General features: G+C 45.6%; 1 protein-coding gene across 1 annotated transcript in view; it reads right to left on the bottom strand.

The window, feature by feature from the left end:
- Positions 1-17,824, bottom strand: part of LOC137522908 (carcinoembryonic antigen-related cell adhesion molecule 19-like) — an 80,590-nt gene extending 62,766 nt beyond the window's left edge. Inside the window, exons 1-3 of the mRNA XM_068243050.1 lie at positions 17,775-17,824; positions 13,037-13,312; positions 5,812-5,891 (exon numbers count right to left, since the gene is read on the bottom strand). Coding sequence (XP_068099151.1) covers positions 5,812-5,836 — 25 coding nt within the window. The 5' untranslated portion in view covers positions 5,837-5,891; positions 13,037-13,312; positions 17,775-17,824. The remainder of the gene's footprint in view (positions 1-5,811; positions 5,892-13,036; positions 13,313-17,774) is intronic.
- Between the last annotated feature and the right edge of the window lie 1,449 nt (positions 17,825-19,273).

Here is a 19,273-nt window from a genome sequence, read left to right as displayed (position 1 = left end):
AAATGGGGTCACTTGTGGGGTTCCTATACCGCCCTGGCATTTTACGGGCCCAAAACCGTGAGTAGTCTGGAAACCAAATGTCTCAAAATGACTGTTCAGGGGTATAAGCATCTGCAAATTTTGATGACAGGTGGTCTATGAGGGGCCGAATTTTGTGGAACCGGTCATAAGCAGGGTGGCCTTTTAGATGACAGGTTGTATTGGGCCTGATCTGATGAATATGAGTGCTAGGGGGTGACAGGAGGTGATTGATGGGTGTCTCGGGGGGTGATTAGAGGGGAAAATAGATGCACTCAATGCACTGGGGAGGTGATCGGAAGGGGGTCTGAGGGGGATCTGAGGGTTTGGCCGAGTGATCAGGAGCCCACACGGGGCAAATTAGGGCCTGATCTGATGGGTAGGTGTGCTAGGGGGTGACATGTAGTGACAGGAGGTGATTGATGGGTGTCTCAAGGTGTGATTAGTGGGGGGAATAGATGCAAGTAATGCAATGGCGAGGTGATCAGGGCTGGGGTCTGAGGGTGTGGGAGGGTGATTGGGTGCCCTAGGGGCAGATGGGGGTCTAATCTGATGGGTAGCAGTGACAGGGGGTGATTGATGGGTAATTAGTGGGTGTTTAGAGGAGAGAACAGATGCAATGCACTTGGGAGGTGATCTGACTGCGGGTCTGCAGGCGATCGGATGGTGTGGGTGGGTGATCAGATTGCCCGCAAGGGGCAGGTTAGGGGCTGATTGATGGGTGGCAGTGACAGGGGGTGACAGGGGGTGATTGATGGGTGATAGGTGATTGGCAGGTGATTGACAGGTGATCAGTGGGTTATTACAGGGAAGAACAGATGTAATTAATGCACTGGCGAATTGATAAGGGGGGGTCAGAGGGCAATCTGAACGTGTTGGCGGGTGATTGGGTGCCCGCAAGGGGCAGATTAGGGTCTGATCTGATAGGTAAAAGTGACAGGTGGTGATAGGGGGTGATTGATGGGTAATTAGTGGGTGTTTAGAGGAGAGAATAAATGTAAACAATGGATTTGGGAGGTGATCTGATGTCGGATCTGCGGGCGATCTATTGGTGTGGGTGGGTGATCAAATTGCCCGCAAGGGGCAGGTTAGGGGCTGATTGATGGGTGGCAGTGACAGGGGGTGATTGATGGGTGATAGGTGATTGGCAGGTGATTGACAGGTGATCAGTGGGTTATTACAGGGAAGAACAGATGTAATTAATGCACTGGCGAATTGATAAGGGGGGGTCAGAGGGCAATCTGAACGTGTTGGCGGGTGATTGGGTGCCCGCAAGGGGCAGATTAGGGTCTGATCTGATAGGTAAAAGTGACAGGTGGTGATAGGGGGTGATTGATGGGTAATTAGTGGGTGTTTAGAGGAGAGAATAGATGTAAACAATGGATTTGGGAGGTGATCTGATGTCGGATCTGCGGGCGATCTATTGGTGTGGGTGGGTGATCAGATTGCCTGCAAGGGGCAGGTTAGGGGCTGATTGATGGGTGGCAGTGACAGGGGGTGACAGGGGGTGATTGATGGGTGATAGGTGATTGGCAGGTGATTGACAGGTGATCAGTGGGTTATTACAGGGAAGAACAGATGTAATTAATGCACTGGCGAATTGAAAAGGGGGGTGAGAGGGCGATCTGAGCGTGTTGGCGGGTGATTGGGTGCCCGCAAGGGGCAGATTAGGGTCTGATCTGATAGGTAAAAGTGACAGGTGGTGATAGGGGGTGATTGATGGGTGATTGATGGGTAATTAGTGGGTGTTTAGAGGAGAGAATAGATGTAAACAATGAATTTGGGAGGTGATCTGATGTCGGATCTGCGGGCGATCTATTGGTGTGGGTGGGTGATCAAATTGCCCGCAAGGGGCAGGTTAGGGGCTGATTGTTGGGTGGCAGTGACAGGGGGTGATTGATGGGTGATTGATGGGTGATTGATGGGTGATTGACAGGTGATTGACAGGTTATCAGGGGGGATAGATGCATACAGTACACAGGGGGGGGGGTCTGGGGGGGGGGGTCCTGGGGAGAATCTGAGGGGTGGGGGGGTGATCAGGAGGGGGCAGGGGGCAGGGGGGGAGATAAAAAAAAAATAGCGTTGATAGATAGTGACAGGGAGTGATTGATGGGTTATTAGGGGGGTGATTGGGTGCAAACAGGGGTCTGGGGGGTGGGCAGGGGGGGGGTCTGAGGGGTGCTGTGGGCGATCAGTGGGCGGGGGGGGGCAGATCAGTGTGTTTGGGTGCAGACTAGGGTGGCTGCAGCCTGCCCTGGTGGTCCCTCCGACACTGGGACCACCAGGGCAGGAGGCAGCCTGTATAATACACTTTGTATACATTACAAAGTGTATTATACACTTTGTAGCGGCGATCGCGGGGTTAACATCCCGCCGGCGCTTCCGTATGGCCGGCGGGATGTTACGGCGGGTGGGCGGAGCCAGTTGCTGGGGGAAGCGCGCGTCATCAATGACGCGATCGCTCCCCCGGCTAAGGAAAAGGACGCACCGCCTTAAGGCGTATTGCGGTCCTTAGGGGATCCACTTTGCCGCCGCCCATGGGCTGTGGGCGGTCGGCAAGTGGTTAAGGTAAGGGGGGCAATTGCCCCCAGGCCCCAGAGCCCAGGGGGGCCCCCAAGCCTGTCACATCTTCACTCAAACCTGCATTTGCTGTGGGCAGCCACAGATGGCTGGCTTTAGCAGACGGGCATGTAAGGGGCAGGAAGCTACAGGGCTGCAGACAACTCCCAGTGACGCTGATGCCTGTTGCTCCCTGAGTCCTCCTTCTCCTCCTCCTCTCTCTCTGTAGGGCACTGAGTCCTTCAGCCACACCCACTTCCTCTCCAGGCTGCTTATCACACATGCTACCTCACTGCCGGGAGATTCAAGAGCTCTCTGATGAGATACCAAAGAGCTGCTAATAGTGGTAGATGTGGGGAAGAAGACAAGTAAGTAAACAATTAAGCAGATAGCTGCAATAAAGATAAGCTCACCTATGGGAGGAGAGGGAATGGGGGCTGCTGAGTATTTACATGTGTTTCCTCCCCCAGCAAGACAAACAGCTCAAACTGCAATCCTGGTAAGAAAAATGTCGCTTTTCCTCCTACACTTTCCTCACCATCACATTCTAACTCTGTCTCTCAGCCATCTAATGCTCTCTTCCCCTCTCATTTTCTATTTGATCTTGCAGTCTGTAACCACTCACATCCCCTCCCCCCCTTACAAACACTGACATCTTCTTCAGGATATTGCAGAGTACACAACCTGTTCATAGTATTCACAATCTGTTGGCCCTCATGGTAAGGGAGGTGGTAAAATTGGTCAGTGATTGGCCAATTAAAATTGAATGTGTTTATGCACCCTAAAGGCTAGTACACACTTTCAATAATATTTGGTAAATCGTTACCAATTTTAACATCTCCATGTAGTATAAGGCTGGGAACACAATAGGCATTGCTTGAAAGGTTGCGTTTTGCATGCATTTTTCTTGGGTTTTAATGCAAGTGCGTTTGTATTTGTTTTTTTTACATGCGTTTTACGCAAATCACTAGGAAGTCAACAGGAAGCGAAAATACATCATCAAACCTATTTAAAAAATGCATAGAAACTACAATAAAATGCTATACCTCTGCATCACCATTGACATACATTATATGCGTTTTAGATGCGTTTTGGAAAAATATGCAGCAAGTTCATCATTTTCTAAAACACACATTGCAGAACACGGACACATGCGCTTTTTCATGTGTCCCATTGACTTGCATTATGTGTCTTAACGCTAGCATTTTCTGCAACACTAGTATTTCTGCCTAGAGTGTTGTTACCCTGTGGGTTTACCTACACAATTTGCTCATTATATTCAATAACTATTGACCCTCATACTACATGGAGGTGCTAAAATTAGGCAGTAATTGTCAATCATATTTAACCACTTGAGGACCCACCCTTTACCCCCCCTTAAGGACCAGCGCTGTTTTAGGTGATCTGTGCTGGGTGGGCTGTGCAGCCCCCAGCACAGATCAGGGTGCAGGCAGAGCGACCAGATCGCCCCCCTTTTTTCCCCACTAGGGGGATGATGTGCTGGGGGGGTCTGATCGCTCCTGCCTGATGGGTGTTGCGGAGGGGGGCACCTCAAAGCCCCCCTCCGCGGCGACATTCTCCCCCTGCCTCTCCTATCTGTCTCCTCTGGGGATCGGGGCTGCACAGGACGCTATCCGTCCTGTGCAGCCAGTGACAGGCTGTCCCCTGTCACATGGCGGCGATCCCCGGCCGCTGATTGGCCGGGGATCGCCGATCTGCCTTACGGCGCTGCTGCGCAGCAGCGCCGTACAATGTAAACAAAGCGGATTATTTCCGCTTGTGTTTACATTTAGCCTGCGAGCCGCCATCGGCGGCCCGCAGGCTATTCACGGAGCCCCCCGCCGTGAATTGACAGGAGGCTGCTTCCTGATTAATCAGCCTGCAGCTGGCGACGCAGTACTGCGTCGCTGGTCCTGCAGCTGCCACTTTGCCGACGCGCGGTATGAGTGCGCGGTCGGCAAGTGGTTAAAGGTGTGTACCAGACTTAAGCCTGGTACAAACATCCTCTTCTGATTGGCCAATGATTGGACAATTTTACCACCTGCATGTAGTATGAGGGTCGATAGATTGAAGATGTGTACCACCAGGATTTAAACATTTTTATTTAGTTCAGCGCCACAGAATATGTTGGTGCTTTATAAATCAATAATAATAAAAAAAAAAATTCTGACTTGAATATACTTATATGAGCTTAATGTCTTTCTTATTGTTAAACTAATTATCTATACTACAGTCAATCTTTACACTTTGTTTTATCAGTTTTATCTCTTAACCTCCCTGGCGGTCAATTAAATCCGCCAGGGAGGCAGCGCAGCACTATTTTTTTTTTAAAATCATGTAGCTAGCCTAGCGCTAGCTACATACCAGCCGCTGAGCAGCGGCATCCCCCCACCCCCTCCGATCACCTCTGGCAATCAGGCCCGTCAGGAAATACCGTTCTGAATGGGATTTCCATTAGGGCTTCCCCCGTCGCCATGGCAATGGACGCGATGACGTCACCGACGTCCCGAACCACCCCTCAGCGCTGCCTAGCACTGATTGGCCAGGAAACGCACGGGGTCTCTCACAGGGTTACCGCTAAGGAGGTTAATAGTAATGTGATGTATTCCTGTTAAACTTATGCTTTTTGCTTCTTGTAATCTAACAAAACTTTCTGGAAAACAAAATACTTTAAGCATAGTCAAACTTCAGTTGTATAGATAGTATGAAGGAAATTATTTTTTTACGCTACTAGTGCTAGTAATTACCGATACGATTCCCCTTCTTGGTACTGATTTTTTATGTACATTTCTCCCAGACTAAAATGCACTATACAGTACATTCCCTTTTTCCTAAGTTGTCATAACTTACAGTAGGTAGTGAAAATCTGACAGGATGTGGACAGGTCTATCTCCTAATGAGGGATTCTCAGTTGTTTTTTTATTTACAAAATACTCATTATTCAACTCCAGAGCCCGTATGCAATTAACTTTTTCCCCAGAATTTTTGTCCTAGGTGATATTTTCCCACCTGGCAAATAAAATGCTAAAACACCAGTCAGAGAGAAAATACTCAAAATATTTTTGATAGTACCTTTTCATCTACTTTTTTAGTAATGTTCGCCATTGTAAAGTGCTGAAATGTTATTCTAAATAGAAGATGAAAAATTATCTCCCAGGAGAAAATTAAGTAGAAAAAGTTAATTGCCTATGGCCCCAGCTGTTTGGATCCACAGGAAGGTAAAGCAAAACTTACTGGAATGCTGCAGCCAGTCCCACATCACAAGGCAAGAATTCTATCTGATGCCACTCCACTATGTGTTAGCTGACCCCTGTCTGTGCATAAAACATCAACTTAAATTAAAAACAGAGATTGGTGTTAGTTAAGGAGTTAACTGTACAAAACAGAGTCTGTCTAAACATTTAAAAAACAAAAAAAATCATTCAGATTTATGTAAACAAGAATGATGTCCCATGATGCATCACTGCCTAATATACAAAAGCCAACAGCTGAGCCAAATACACGAAAGCCTGAACCACTGGTATACAGTGTGCCTATTGGCTAAAGCCACCCCGATCAAACATGCTACAGTTGTTTCAGAGTTTCTCCTCGTAATCAGTGCATGTCATGGACTAATTTGGTATTATAAAGTATGGCTTGGACCAGATAGTTTAGAGTACCCAGATAGCTCTTGGTGAACCAGAACCCCTAGGAACGTATAAGTGGTCAATGTGACCAAAATGTCCACTTGCTAATTTTGCCTCTTTACCATGAGTTATCTGGGCCACTGACCTCTAACTCACTCCATATTCTGTATCTGCATTCTCAGCCCCCTTCCTAACCTAATTCCATCCCTCCCAAAAATGGTAGTTTTTGCTTCTGACAAACGTTTGGTAACATTTTTAGAAAGACTAGTACTGAAGTCATTGGAGAAAATGAAAAGTGACTTATTGGATCACCTTTTTAAAGTTCTAATGGACATTAACTACTTGCTGCAAACTGGGGTATATAAGTGTCCAGTTTGCAGCTCCTTCCTGCAATTAAGATGTACAGGTGCATTTTTGCGCATGCACTTTTTAAATACAGTATTTTTTAACCTCTTTAACAGTTTCCAATCCTTTTTCAGAATCACCCACGTCCTTTCCAGCACCTTTTCTTTCCTAAGTGCTGGGGTGGTGGTGGGTATTCCTGAAAAAGAATAAAAACCAGAGCTCAGGGGGCTCTGTAAGTTTATCAGTGGTGAGATTTCAGGACCCGGCATCAGTGGTGGGGGCAGGGCTCGTACCAGCTCTCGCACTGTAGCCCCATCCCATTGCACAAGCACCAATGTAATATTTTTACGCTGCTCTCATCACTCCTGAAGGGGATCAAAGTGGTGGACTTTGTCCATCATGCACATAGGGAGACACCTATCATGATCATGCTACTGTGGTCAGGTTAACCACTTGAGGACCACAGTCTTTTCGCCCCTTAAGGACCAGAGCCTTTTTTTCCATTCAGACCACTGCAGTTTTCACGGTTTATTGCTCGGTCATACAACCTACCACCTAAATGAATTTTACCTCCTTTTCTTGTCACTAATACAGCTTTCTTTTGGTGCTATTTGATTGCTGCTGCGAGTTTTACTTTTTATTATATTCATCAAAAAATGATTTTTTTTTTACTTTCTGTGTTGACATTTTTCGAATAAAGTAAAATTTCTGTATACATGCAGCACGAAAAATGTGGACAAACATGTTTTTGATTAAAAAAAAAAACATTCAGTGTATATTTATTGGATTGGGTAAAAGTTATAGCGTTTGCAAACTATGGTGCAAAAAGTGAATTTTCCCATTTGGAAGCATCTCTGACTTTTCTGAGCGCCTGTCATGTTTCATGAGGGGCTAAAATTCCAGGATAGTATAGATACCCCCCAAATGACCCCATTTTGGAAAGAAGACATCCCAAAGTATTCAGTGAGAGGCATGGTGAGTTCATAGAAGATTTTATTTTTTGTCACAAGTTAGCAGAAAATGACACTTTGTGACAAAAAAAAAAGTTTCCATTTCTTCTAACTTGCAACAACAACAAAAAAATGAAATCTGCCACGGACTAGGGGGCTATGCTCCCCTCTGAATACCTTGAAGTGTTTACTTTCCGAAATGGGGTCATTTGTGGGGTGTGTTCACTGTCCTGGCATTTTGGGGGGTGCCTAATTGTAAGCACCCCTGTAAAGCCTAAAGATGGTCATTGGACTTTGGGCCCCTTAGCGCAGTTAGGCTGCAAAAAAGTGCCACACATGTGGTATTGCCGTACTCAGGAGAAGTAGTATAATGTGTTTTGGGGTGTATTTTTACACATACCAATGCTGGATGGGAGAAATATCTCCGTAAATGACAATTTTTTGATTTGTTTTACACACAATTGTCCATTTACAGAGATATTTCTCCCACTCAGCATGGGTATGTGTAAAAATACACCACAGAACACATTTTACTACTTCTCTTGAGTACGGCGATACCACATGTGTGGCACTTTTTTGCACCCTAACTGCGCTAAGGGGCCCAAAGTTCAATGAGTACCTTTAGGATTTCACGGGTCATTTTGCGACATTTGGTTTCAAGACTACTCCTCACGGTTTAGGGCCCCTAAAATGCCAGGGCAGTATAGGAACCCCACAAATGACCCCATTTTAGAAAGAAGGCACCCCAGGGCATTCCGTTAGGAGTATGGTGAGTTCATAGAAGATTTTTTTTTTTTGTCCCAAGTTAGCGGAAATTGATTTTAATTGTTTTTTTTTCACAAAGTGTCATTTTCCGCTAACTTGTGACAAAAAATAAAACCTTCTATGAACTCACGATACTCCTAACGGAATACCTTTGGGTGTCTTCTTTCTAAAATGGGGTCATTTGTGGGGTTCCTATACTGCCCTGGCATTTTAGGGGCCCTAAACCGTGAGGAGTAGTCCTGAAACCAAATGTCGCAAAATGACCTGTGAAATCCTAAAGGTACTCATTGGACTTTGGGCCCCTTAGCGCACTTAGGGTGCAAAAAAGTGCCACACATGTGGTACAGCCGTACTCAGGAGAAGTAGTATAATGTGTTTTGTGGTGTATTTTTACACATACAGATGCTGGGTGGGAGAAATATCTCTGTAAATGACAATTATTTGATTTTTTTTACACACAATTGTCCATGTACAGAGAGATTTCTCCCACCCAGCATGGGTATTTATAAAAATACACCCCAAAACACATTATACTACTTCTTCTGAGTACGGCGATACCACATGTGACACTTTTTTGCAACCTAGGTGCGCTAAGGGGCCTAACGTCCTATTCACAGGTCATTTTAAGGCATTTGGATTCTAGACTACTCATCACGGTTTAGGGCCCCTAAAATGCCAGGGCAGTATAGGAACCACACAAGTGACCCCATTTTAGAAAGAAGACACCTCAAGGTATTCCGTTAGGAGTATGGTGAGTTCATAGAAGATTTTTTTTTTGTCACAAGTTAGCGGAAATTGATTTTAATTGTTTTTTTTCACAAAGTGTCATTTGCACTTGGTAGGTGATCTGACGTCGGATCTGCGGGCGATCTATTGGTGTGGGTGGGTGATCAGATTGCCCGCAAGGGGCAGTTTAGGGGCAGATTGATGGGTGGCAGTGACAGGGGGTGATTGATGGGTGATTGACAGGTGATCAGTGGGCTATTACAGGGAAGAACAGTTGTAAATATTGCACTGGCAAATTGATAAGGGGGGGGGGGGTCTGAAGGCAATCTGAGCGTGTAGATGGGTGACTGGGTGCCCGCAAGGGGCAGATTATGGTCTGATCTGATGGGTAACAGTGATAGGGGGTGATTGATGGGTGATTGATGGGTAATTAGTGGGTGTTTAGGGTAGAGAACAGATGTAAACACTGCACTTGGGAGGTGATCTGACATCGGATCTGCGGGCGATCTATTGGTGTGGGTGGGTGATCAGATTGCCCGCAAGGGGCAGGTTAGGGGCTGATTGATGGGTGGCAGTGACAGGGGGTGATTGATGGGTGGCAGTGACAGGGGATGATTGAGGGTGATTGACAGGTGATTGACAGGTGATCAGTGGGTTATTACAGGGAAGAACAGTTGTAAATATTGAATTGGCGAATTGATAAGGGGGGGTCCGAGGGCAATCTGAGCGTGTAGGCGGGTGATTGGGTGTCCGCAAGGGGCAGATTAGGACTGATCTGATGGGTAACAGTGACAGGTGGTGATAGGGGGTGATTGATGGGTAATTAGTGGGTGTTTAGGGTAGAGAACAGATGTAAACACTGCACTTGGGAGGTGATCTGACGTCGGATCTGCGGGCTATCTAGTGGTGTGGGTGGGTGATCAGATTGCCCGCAAGGGGCAGGTTAGGGGCTGATTGATGGGTGGCAGTGACAGGGGGTGATTGATGGGTGATTGACAGGTGATTGACAGGTGATCAGTGGGTTATTACAGGGGGGATAGAGGTATACAGTACACAGGGGGGGGGGGGTTTGGGGGGGGGTCTGGGGAGAATCTGAGGGGTGGGGGGTGATCAGGAGGGAGCAGGGGGCAGTTTAGGGTTAAAAAAAAATAGCGTTGACAGATAGTGACAGGGAGTGATTCATGGGTGATTAGGGGGGTGATTGGGTGTAAACATGGGTCTGGGAGGTGGGCAGGGGGGGGTCTGAGGGGTGCTGTGGGCGATCAGGGGGCAGGGGGGAGAAATCAGTGTGCTTGGGTGCAGACCAGGGTGGCTGCAGCCTGCCCTGGTGGTCCCTCGGACACTGGAACCACCAGGGCAGGAGGCAGCCTGTATAATAGGCTTTGTATACATTACAAAGCCTATTATACACTTTCCGTGCGGCGATCCGGGTGCTAGTAACCCGCCAGCGCTTCCGAACGGCCGGCGGGTTACAGCGCGAGGGGGGCGAAGCCAGTCACCGGCGGCTGATCGCGTCACGAATGACGCGATCGCCGCATAACCACGCCCGCCGCCGCCGATGGGCGTATTGCGGTCATTTGGGCCCAGCCCTTGCCGTCGGCTTAAGGCGTCACAAGTGGTTAAGGTTGTAGGAAAAGCAGAGATATTAGCCTTCCAAGATTGAGGCATTGGGTACACAAGGCTGGAGGGTAAAAAAGATAATAATTGTGCCCACTAATGATCCAATCTTTTTTGCACACTCTTACCAAATATATGTAGTAGGAGGGTAAACTGAGTGAATTCACCTTGAATGGATATTTTAGGAAGTGGTAAGATTCAACAAAAATTATTGCATCATTAGTGGGCACTGGACACATACATATCACAGGATGGAGGAAAGGAGAGGTTAGAGCTTTGTAGAGCAGCAAGTCCACAGGTCTGATGAAGAAATCAGTTGTTACACAGGACTGAGGTGACTGGGATGAAGAAGCAAACTAGCTGCAAATGATTTGGGTCACAAAACGAAGCAAGGCAGCAAAGTTTCAGCACTGGGGTGTTGGAAGTGGGTAAAAACCTTAAAGAGAACCTGTAAGGAAAAAAGTGCTGCTTCCTATGCGGTACTTACCTTGAGAGGGGGAAGCCTCTGGATCCTAATGAGGCTTCCATTGTCCTCCTGTGTAACCCGGATCCAACGCTGGCAACCTCCAAAAAGATGTGCAAGCGCGCAGGTGGAAGATGCCAGTACAGTAGAGCAATAGCCCAAGTGGGAAGCTGGTACTGTGTCTGGGCTGGATCATAGAGGTAAATATTGACATCTGCAGCTGTTCGAAGGAGCCAGTGCTGGATTGGTGCTGCACAAGGGGAAGCCTCATTAGGATCCAAAGGCTTCCCCCTCCCGTGGTAAGTAGTCCCCAGGGGCACTTTTCTTTATTACAAGTTCTCTTTAATTTCAGTTGTTATGCATTTTAGGTTGAACATTTTGGAAAATGTTCTCATCACTTACAACTTAAAGCGGAATATAACCCTGCATTTCAACTTTGCTCTAAAACATTATTTACAGCATATTATATGCAACCAGCATTTTTTTTTTTTACTAGACCAGCATTGGAAGGGTTACACACAGAGCTTTAAAGTTCCGTGGAGAGACATGCTGCCGCAGCCGAAGTTTAGATAGATACATTTAAGTAAACACAATGTAACAAGTGGTGAATGTGACTCACTCTCTCTGACTGTGCAGGAGCTGGAGGACAGCCAAAGAGTGTGTAACATTCACCACTTGTTACATTGTGTTTACTTAAATGTATCTATCTAAACTTCGGCTGCGGCAGCATGTCTCTCCACGGAACTTTAAAGCTCTGTGTGTAACCCTTCCAATGCTGGTCTAGTAAAAAAAAAATGCTGGCTGCATATTGTAACGAGTGTGGAATTATCTCCGTGGTCAGCGCACAAGATGTGCGCTGACACTGCGGAAGTCCTCCACAAGCGTATAAAACGACAGAACCCAGCTTTGGTGCAATGCACTTGTAGAGAGAAAGTGAGCACAGAGACAGAATGTATGTGTGTCCACCAATCTAGTCGCCACCCGGCGGCGGTGAACACACAACAGCGGAAACCAAGTGGGAACGCAATCGCAAGAGTGGCGATTGCCAACAATGACACAAGACCGAGTAAGACAGAGCACAAGTGTAGCAAGAAAGACACAGCACATAACAATGATCAGAACACCAAGGAAAATAACAAACGCACTCACTAAGCGCGGTCGCCGCATGAAAAGCGCAACAGCGACAAAGCACGCTAATGGCGCGGTCTCTGCACGAAAAGCGCAACAGAGACAAAACACGCCAACCCTAACTGACCAATGTAACACGGAAATGAATAGAGAACGCGAAAGCTTGCTAAACGGTTACCTCACCGAGCCTACAGCAAGCGTTCGTTCCAGACAAGACAGACAGAAGGAGTAACCAGTAGCAACCGCAGCTCTGTCCTACACTCCCAGACAGAGTACAGAAGGAACCACCGCCACTACCGCTAGGGCGAATGCGATCCCAACAGACAGAACGATTTCCTGTCGACCGCCGCAGGAGACAAGACAATCTCAACAGATAGACAGTACAAGGCAATACAGATAATACAACCTGACTACCTGACTACGCTAGAAGGAAGGCTAGTGCACTCCCAATGAATTACTCTAAGATAATCTTAGCAAACAATTAGCAGAGGCTGAGACTCCAGGTAAGTTAGCAGAAAGAAACCTCTATGGCCAGCAGTGAATTCTGGGAGGAAATGGCATTTATACTGCAAGCCATCAAAGGAAGCAGCTAAGCAATTTGCATGACAAGTGGAGGCAAATTCCTCAGCAGCAGAGCAACTCTGAAACTTGCAGAGTGAAGACAGGTCTCTTTTCCAGAGACCTGCAACACTCAGACCTAAAAAATGGTCAAACAGCTGTCTGCCTATGCAGACAGCAGCGCGGATCATTACACATATAATGTGCTGTAAATAATGTTTTAGAGCAAAGTTGAAATGCAGGGTTATATTCCGCTTTAAATAACAAGTTGCTGTTCTTACCTGACACAATAACACAGAGGTTGAGCCAATGTTGCTGGGAGATCATTTTCTTCAGCTCATAAATTCAGATACAAAAAACAACAAGCAATAGTTCCTCAGCAGAATGTTCCTTCACAATGCCTCTTACTTCTCCAGTCCTGGTTGTCCTCAGTGTCACCTCACGTTTCCTGAACACTTTTACTTGAACCTCAGTATTTACCAGATGCTCCGTTTTATAGCTTTTTCTCTTCTGTCTTCTTTGCGTCTCCTTTTTGTGCCAGTGCAGCTCTCTCTATACTGCAAAGCCCAGTGCATTTAAGGAAGTAGTAGGAAGTAATAGGTTAAAAAAATGAGTTCTGTTGAATTTCCGTGGTTATACATTAACACTTTTTTTGCTGAGAATTTGTATTAAAAAGGAACTATAGTCAAAACTCTTTTTATTTGCAAGGCAGTTGGGTGCAGCCAGTGACCTATCTGTCTGGCATCAGTGCTGTTTGTGTTACCATTGGTGAGGTTTCATAGTAGCAGGTCTCTTTATTACAGGAACAGAACAGACTTTTTTTTTCCACTTAGGAATGAAACATCCCTAACATACATTGGGCTTGATTCAACTAATGATAAAATTGGCATAGTGATTGTACCTATATCTATGCCAGTAGAGCAGCACTCTTTTTGCATAAAACACCTTATTCTACCAACACAAGCCTTACCCAGATAACACAGATTGTGCAACATGCACTACTCTACTGGCATAGGTACCTGTAAAATTGCCTGTTACCATTGGTTAGTGAATCAAGTTCATTGTTTTTTACAATGTAACAGTAAAATTTCTGTTTTTTACTGCTTCTTTCTAGAAGATGGGGATATTTCCTTTTACTTCCTGTACTGATGATAAAACATGGGCTATATAATAGATACTGAGATACCAAAGATTCTTAAAATAAGACAAACAGATGAGTATGTTTTCATATAATCATAACTTCAAATCATAGTTCACAATTATGATGCAAAATCGTACAGTGAAATTTTGAATAAAATTGTAATTCATTTCGTTTGTAACTAACCACAATCAGGAACTGTAATATCTCAGTTATGCATAATTTCTCATAAGTTTTGTATAATTGAATGCCAACTTTAGCAGTTAATAGTAAAGACCACTTACACGCTATCATCACTGAAATTGCTACGTTTGTTAAAGGGAAAATCAACTCTAGAAAAAAAAATGAGTTTCACTTACCTGCCACCTGCAGCCATCCTGTGCCCTTGCAGTCATTCATGGCTCCTCCAGTCAACCGCTGCCAGCTAGTTTCATTTTGCCGACTTGGAGTCGGTGGGCCACCATGCATACCTTTGCACGCATTCCTGCTGGTGCTGAAAGCTATCGGGAACATTAACGCGTACATTTTTATGCATTGCACCACAACGCATAAAAATGTACTGTTAATGTTTGCAATAGCTTCCTGTTTGGTTTGTTATCAATTCTGCTTTCTGTCGATTGGTTAGTCTTAGTATTTAAGCCTGGTGAGCGCTCCCAGTCTTCCCCGTGATAGCATTAGCTTTGGCTTGTTGCTGGGTAGTGCTCACCGTCTGATCGATTCCTTTTGGTGACTATTGCCTTGTATCCTGACCATGCTTAACCTCTGATTGATTCCTGTTGCCGACGATTGCCTGGAACCTCGACTACGCTGTCTTGCCGCATGGATTGACCTCTGCTTGGGTACGGATTTGCTTGAACTCTGCCTGGACTGACTTTGGCCTGTCATGACTACGTTATCTCTGGAAAGTGTCTATCTGGACTCCCTCACCGCCATCAGGAACTCCTTACACTTCTGCTACTTGGTTCACTCGTCTGGATAGCCTCATCTACTAGGCCTCAGGTGACTCTTGCATGTTCATATCTACTGTGCCCAGTATTGCATTGCCTTGAATATTCAGGTTGTCTGGTGATTAGCTGTCTGTCAATATATATGCTACATCTAACTGCAGGGTATATTGTAGTATTGTGTTAGGCAGGAGTTTGCGCAGGTGTTACGGCTGGGCTCTGGGTCAGTCATATGAGCGTACAGCTTGACCTGTGGTTATTGACCAGACAAGCCTAACAACACTACAGTATACACTATACTTCACTACACTGCACTGTAATTCATTAACACTACACTACACTGCACTATCACTTCAGCTATTACCTGGTCCTCTCCCCCTTGCACTGGTCCTGTTGTCAGATGTGCTCCTCTTCTCCAACAGCTGCCGATTTCCAGGTACACTGCGGCTTCCTTCTGCTATACAGCTCTGCTGGGTCGTCCGTACTCCTGGTGCTGTACATCCTGGCCACTGTTCTGTAACTGTAACACCAGCAGCACACAAGTTCTGGGGTCACGCATTATGTTACCCCATGCGTGACCCCGACTGTGTGCACCATCGGCATTGCAGGGGGCATAAGTGGTTATCTGCTTTCAGACTGTGTTGGTCGAAATCTATGTCCTGCAGGTGGCTGCGTGACTCTGACAGGACATAGATTTCAACTTGTTCACCGCGTGCTCCCGCCGATACCGACAATCACATACACAAATGACGATCTTATCAGAAGCAATTAAAACATAACTTTTACTTTATTGCGTAAAAGGTTTCTAATCTTGGAAATGTATTACAAATCAGAGTTGGATTGTACTGTAGATCTTGACCACAGAAATCCAACGCTGAACTGGACTAAGGATATTCTATGGTCACAATCCTAAACTCCGAATAGATGCTGAATTACTTCCTTACATATGAAATAAAGACCCCCACCAAACCAACATGTTTCAACCCCTTTAAAATGGAGCCGTCGTCAGGGCAAAGTGCAAAGTGCTAGGGTGCTAAGTGCATCATAGAAAGACTATCAGCATTGTAAATACATATCAAGAAAAATAACAAATGAGAACATGTGCTCTCTAGTAAAGTCAGCACTGCTCTGCACCCGCCACAGGCACCATTCTATGATGTTGGAGCTCTGTAATCTGGTCAGGAGCCACTTTCTTTGGCTCCTTTGAAAATAACTTTTTTTTTTTGCAAGTACTGTAACATATTATTGTAACTACTAGTATTATACATTCATATGCACATGAAGATACAGGAAGAGTAAGTTGGGTATCCTTTAAAATGTTACAATTATTTGCAATAGAGGGCCTTTAAATGTATCCTCATTATTTAGCTCCAGCTGTTTTGATCCACAGGAAGTTAAAGTGGACCCAAAGCAAATATTTTTTTAATTCAAAATATTTAGTTGCACCACTCTGACACATACAGAGATAAATAGACACTCCTTCAAGCCTATGAGCATTTCAGTGCATGCTTTTCACCCTTCTCTTTTCATAACTAGGGTTATACAGGTGGCAGCCATTAGCAATTCCTCCTTTGCTGGACACCATCTAATCCACCAGTTTGCCGGATTCTGTCCCGGCAATATGAAAGAAAGGGAGGGGTTTCTCCAATAAATGTAAAATATTTTATATTTGTCATCATGCAGCTGAAAAAGGCTGCTATTTATTATTATAATTTATAAAATAGATTTTATTCCTGAAATCTTGTATTTTTAATTTGGGTCCACTTTCAAGCAAAACTTCCTGGAATGCTACAGCCAGTCCCACCTCACGAAGCAAGAATTCCATCTGACTCCACATGGCAGTCAGAGAAATTCCCTGGATCAGAACTCTTGTGTTAGCTGACACTTGTCTGTGCATTGCTTATCAAATTCCTCTCCCGTGGGGGGCTTTAATAATTATTTCAGTTTGATCACAAAGATCAGATCGGACTTTCAGTAGCTCAGGAAATTGGACTATTAGTGGGCACCTTGAAGGACACATGAGTCGATAAAAAAAAGAAACGTTTTACTCACCTCGTACTTCTTTCGGACCCTAGAAGTCTATCAGTCACCATGCCCCAGTTCAGCTCTTCACCAACCTACCGCTACGGTCTCTGTAAGATCATGACCCATGACTGGGTCGGGATCTTCTGTGCATGCTTGCCCGAGCCACGTGCCTCTTGTGATCATGCTCCCGTGGTCAGGAGTGCTCTGCACTTGCACAGTTCACAAAGACTTGAGCTGCGCAAGCGCAGAGTTTTCCCTGCCATGGGAGCATGATCATATGAGGCTCATGTAAGCGCAGAAGATCCCGACCTGGACATAGCGGTGGCCTGGAGTGGAGCGATTGTACAGAACATACTGTAATAGTGATTGTTGAGGTTGTAGGAAAAGCAGAGATATTAGTCATCTAAGATTTGGGGATTGGGAACACAAGGCTGGAGGGTAAAAAAGTAATAATAGTGCCCACTAATGATACAACCTTTTAATACAATCTTACCAAATCTATGAAGTGGAAAGATAAACTGAGTGAATATACTTTGAATGGATACTTTAGGTAGTCCCGCATGGTACATAGAAGTGATACGATGTGACAACAAATATTGCATCAGCAGTGGGCACTTACATATCACAGGATAGAACTATGTAGAACTGGAATGTCCAGAGGTCTGATGAGGACTTAAAAATAAAAACAGTAGTTACACAGGACTGGGGTGTCTGGGATGAAGAAGAGGCATAGCTGAAAATGATTTGGGTCAGGAAATTAAGCAAGGCAGCAGAGTTTCAGCACTGGTGTGTTGGAAGTGGGTGAAAACCTGAAAGGTTAAGTATGTTTGTTATGCATTTTAGGTTGGACATTTTGGGAAATTCTCTCATCACTTACACTTAAATAACAAGTAATCCAGTTGTTGTTCTTACCTGACACAATAACACAGAGGTTGAGCCAATGTTGCTGGGAGATCCTTTTCTTCATCTCATAAATTCAGACACAACAAGCAACAGTTCCTCAGCAGAATGTTCCCTCAAGATACCTCTCACTTCTCCAGCCCTAGTTGTACTCGGTGTCGCCTCACGTTGAATGGACACTTTTACTTTATCCTCAGGATTTAACAGATACTTTGTTTTACAGATTTTTCTCTTCTGTCCTCATTGCTTCTCCTTTTGTGCCCGTGCATCTCTCTTTATATTGTGAAACCCAGTGCATTTCAGGAAATAGTATAAAGTCATTGGTTATAAAAATGAGTACCGTTAAAAGCATTTCTGCGGTTTAACATTAAAGGAGACCAGAGATGTTTATAATATAAAGATTTTAGACTAGCCTGGGGCTTCCTCCAGCCCCATGAACACCGATGAGTCCCTCACCGTCCTCCCATGTGCCTCCGTTCAGCCACAATCAGCTCCACTATTTTCAATGCGGAGTATCAGCACTCAGCATCATGATGTCCTTTTGAGCTGTGTCTGGACAGCATCAGTCCCCAATTTGTTGCCAGATCCCAGATGGGCGCCAATAATCACAATCATGTAGAGACTGTAGATGTTTTCTGTGGTTAGTTAGAGACTTAAGGTGTGTGGGGGGGGGGGGGGGGAACTACTCAAGAGACATAGACCAGGCAAAGGCTAGAGGCTTTCTTTTTTAACAATAACTGTTTAATAATACAGAAAGTACCAACATATGAGCAACACACTGAGTAGTCTATAAGCAATGTGTTCCTAAAAGAAACTTAGATTAAGAAGATATGAATTTTGTGGAGGTGTGTGTGTGTGTGTGTGTATGTGTGTGTGTGTTTGTGAGTGTGTGTCTGTGTTTGTGTAATGGGAGGCTGTTTAAAGAGACTCTGTATAAAAAAAGTACCCTTGGGGGGTACTTACCTCGGGAGGGGAAAGCCTCTGGATCCGAATGAGGCTTCTCCCGTCCCTGTAGCTGCAGGCAGTCCAGCGCTGGCTCCCCCAAAGCGACCCGGAATCCTCCTCTGACAAGCCTGACAAGCACTGATAAGCGCTGATTTATTTACCTTTCCTGCCTCCAGCGGGGGTGCTGTTGCGGCTCTCCGCACGGAGATAGGCAGAAATAGCCGATCTCCGTTGGGTCCGCTCTACATGCAGGCGCAGGAGACTTGCGACTGCGCAGTAGAGTGGCCCGACAGCGATCGGCTATTTCCGCCTATCTCCGAGCGGAGAGCTGATACTGCACCTGCGCTGGAGCCTGGAAGGTAAATATTTACATCCCCGCAGTTCAGAGGGCCAGAGTGAGACCGCCGTGGGACACAGGAGGACGGGAAAGCCTCGATAGGATCCGGAGGCTTCCCCATACCAACGTGAGTACCCCCCAGGGGAGGTTTTTCTCATTACAGGTTTTCTTTAACTAGGTAATTAGTTTATTGTCAAGATAAATTAAAGGAACATCACAAGGACTTCTC

This window comes from Hyperolius riggenbachi, chromosome 6, assembly GCF_040937935.1.
Source record: "Hyperolius riggenbachi isolate aHypRig1 chromosome 6, aHypRig1.pri, whole genome shotgun sequence".
Lineage (NCBI taxonomy): Eukaryota > Metazoa > Chordata > Amphibia > Anura > Hyperoliidae > Hyperolius > Hyperolius riggenbachi.
The sequence above is the reverse complement of the archived record's forward strand: the minus strand, read 5'-3'. Positions and strand labels throughout refer to the sequence as shown.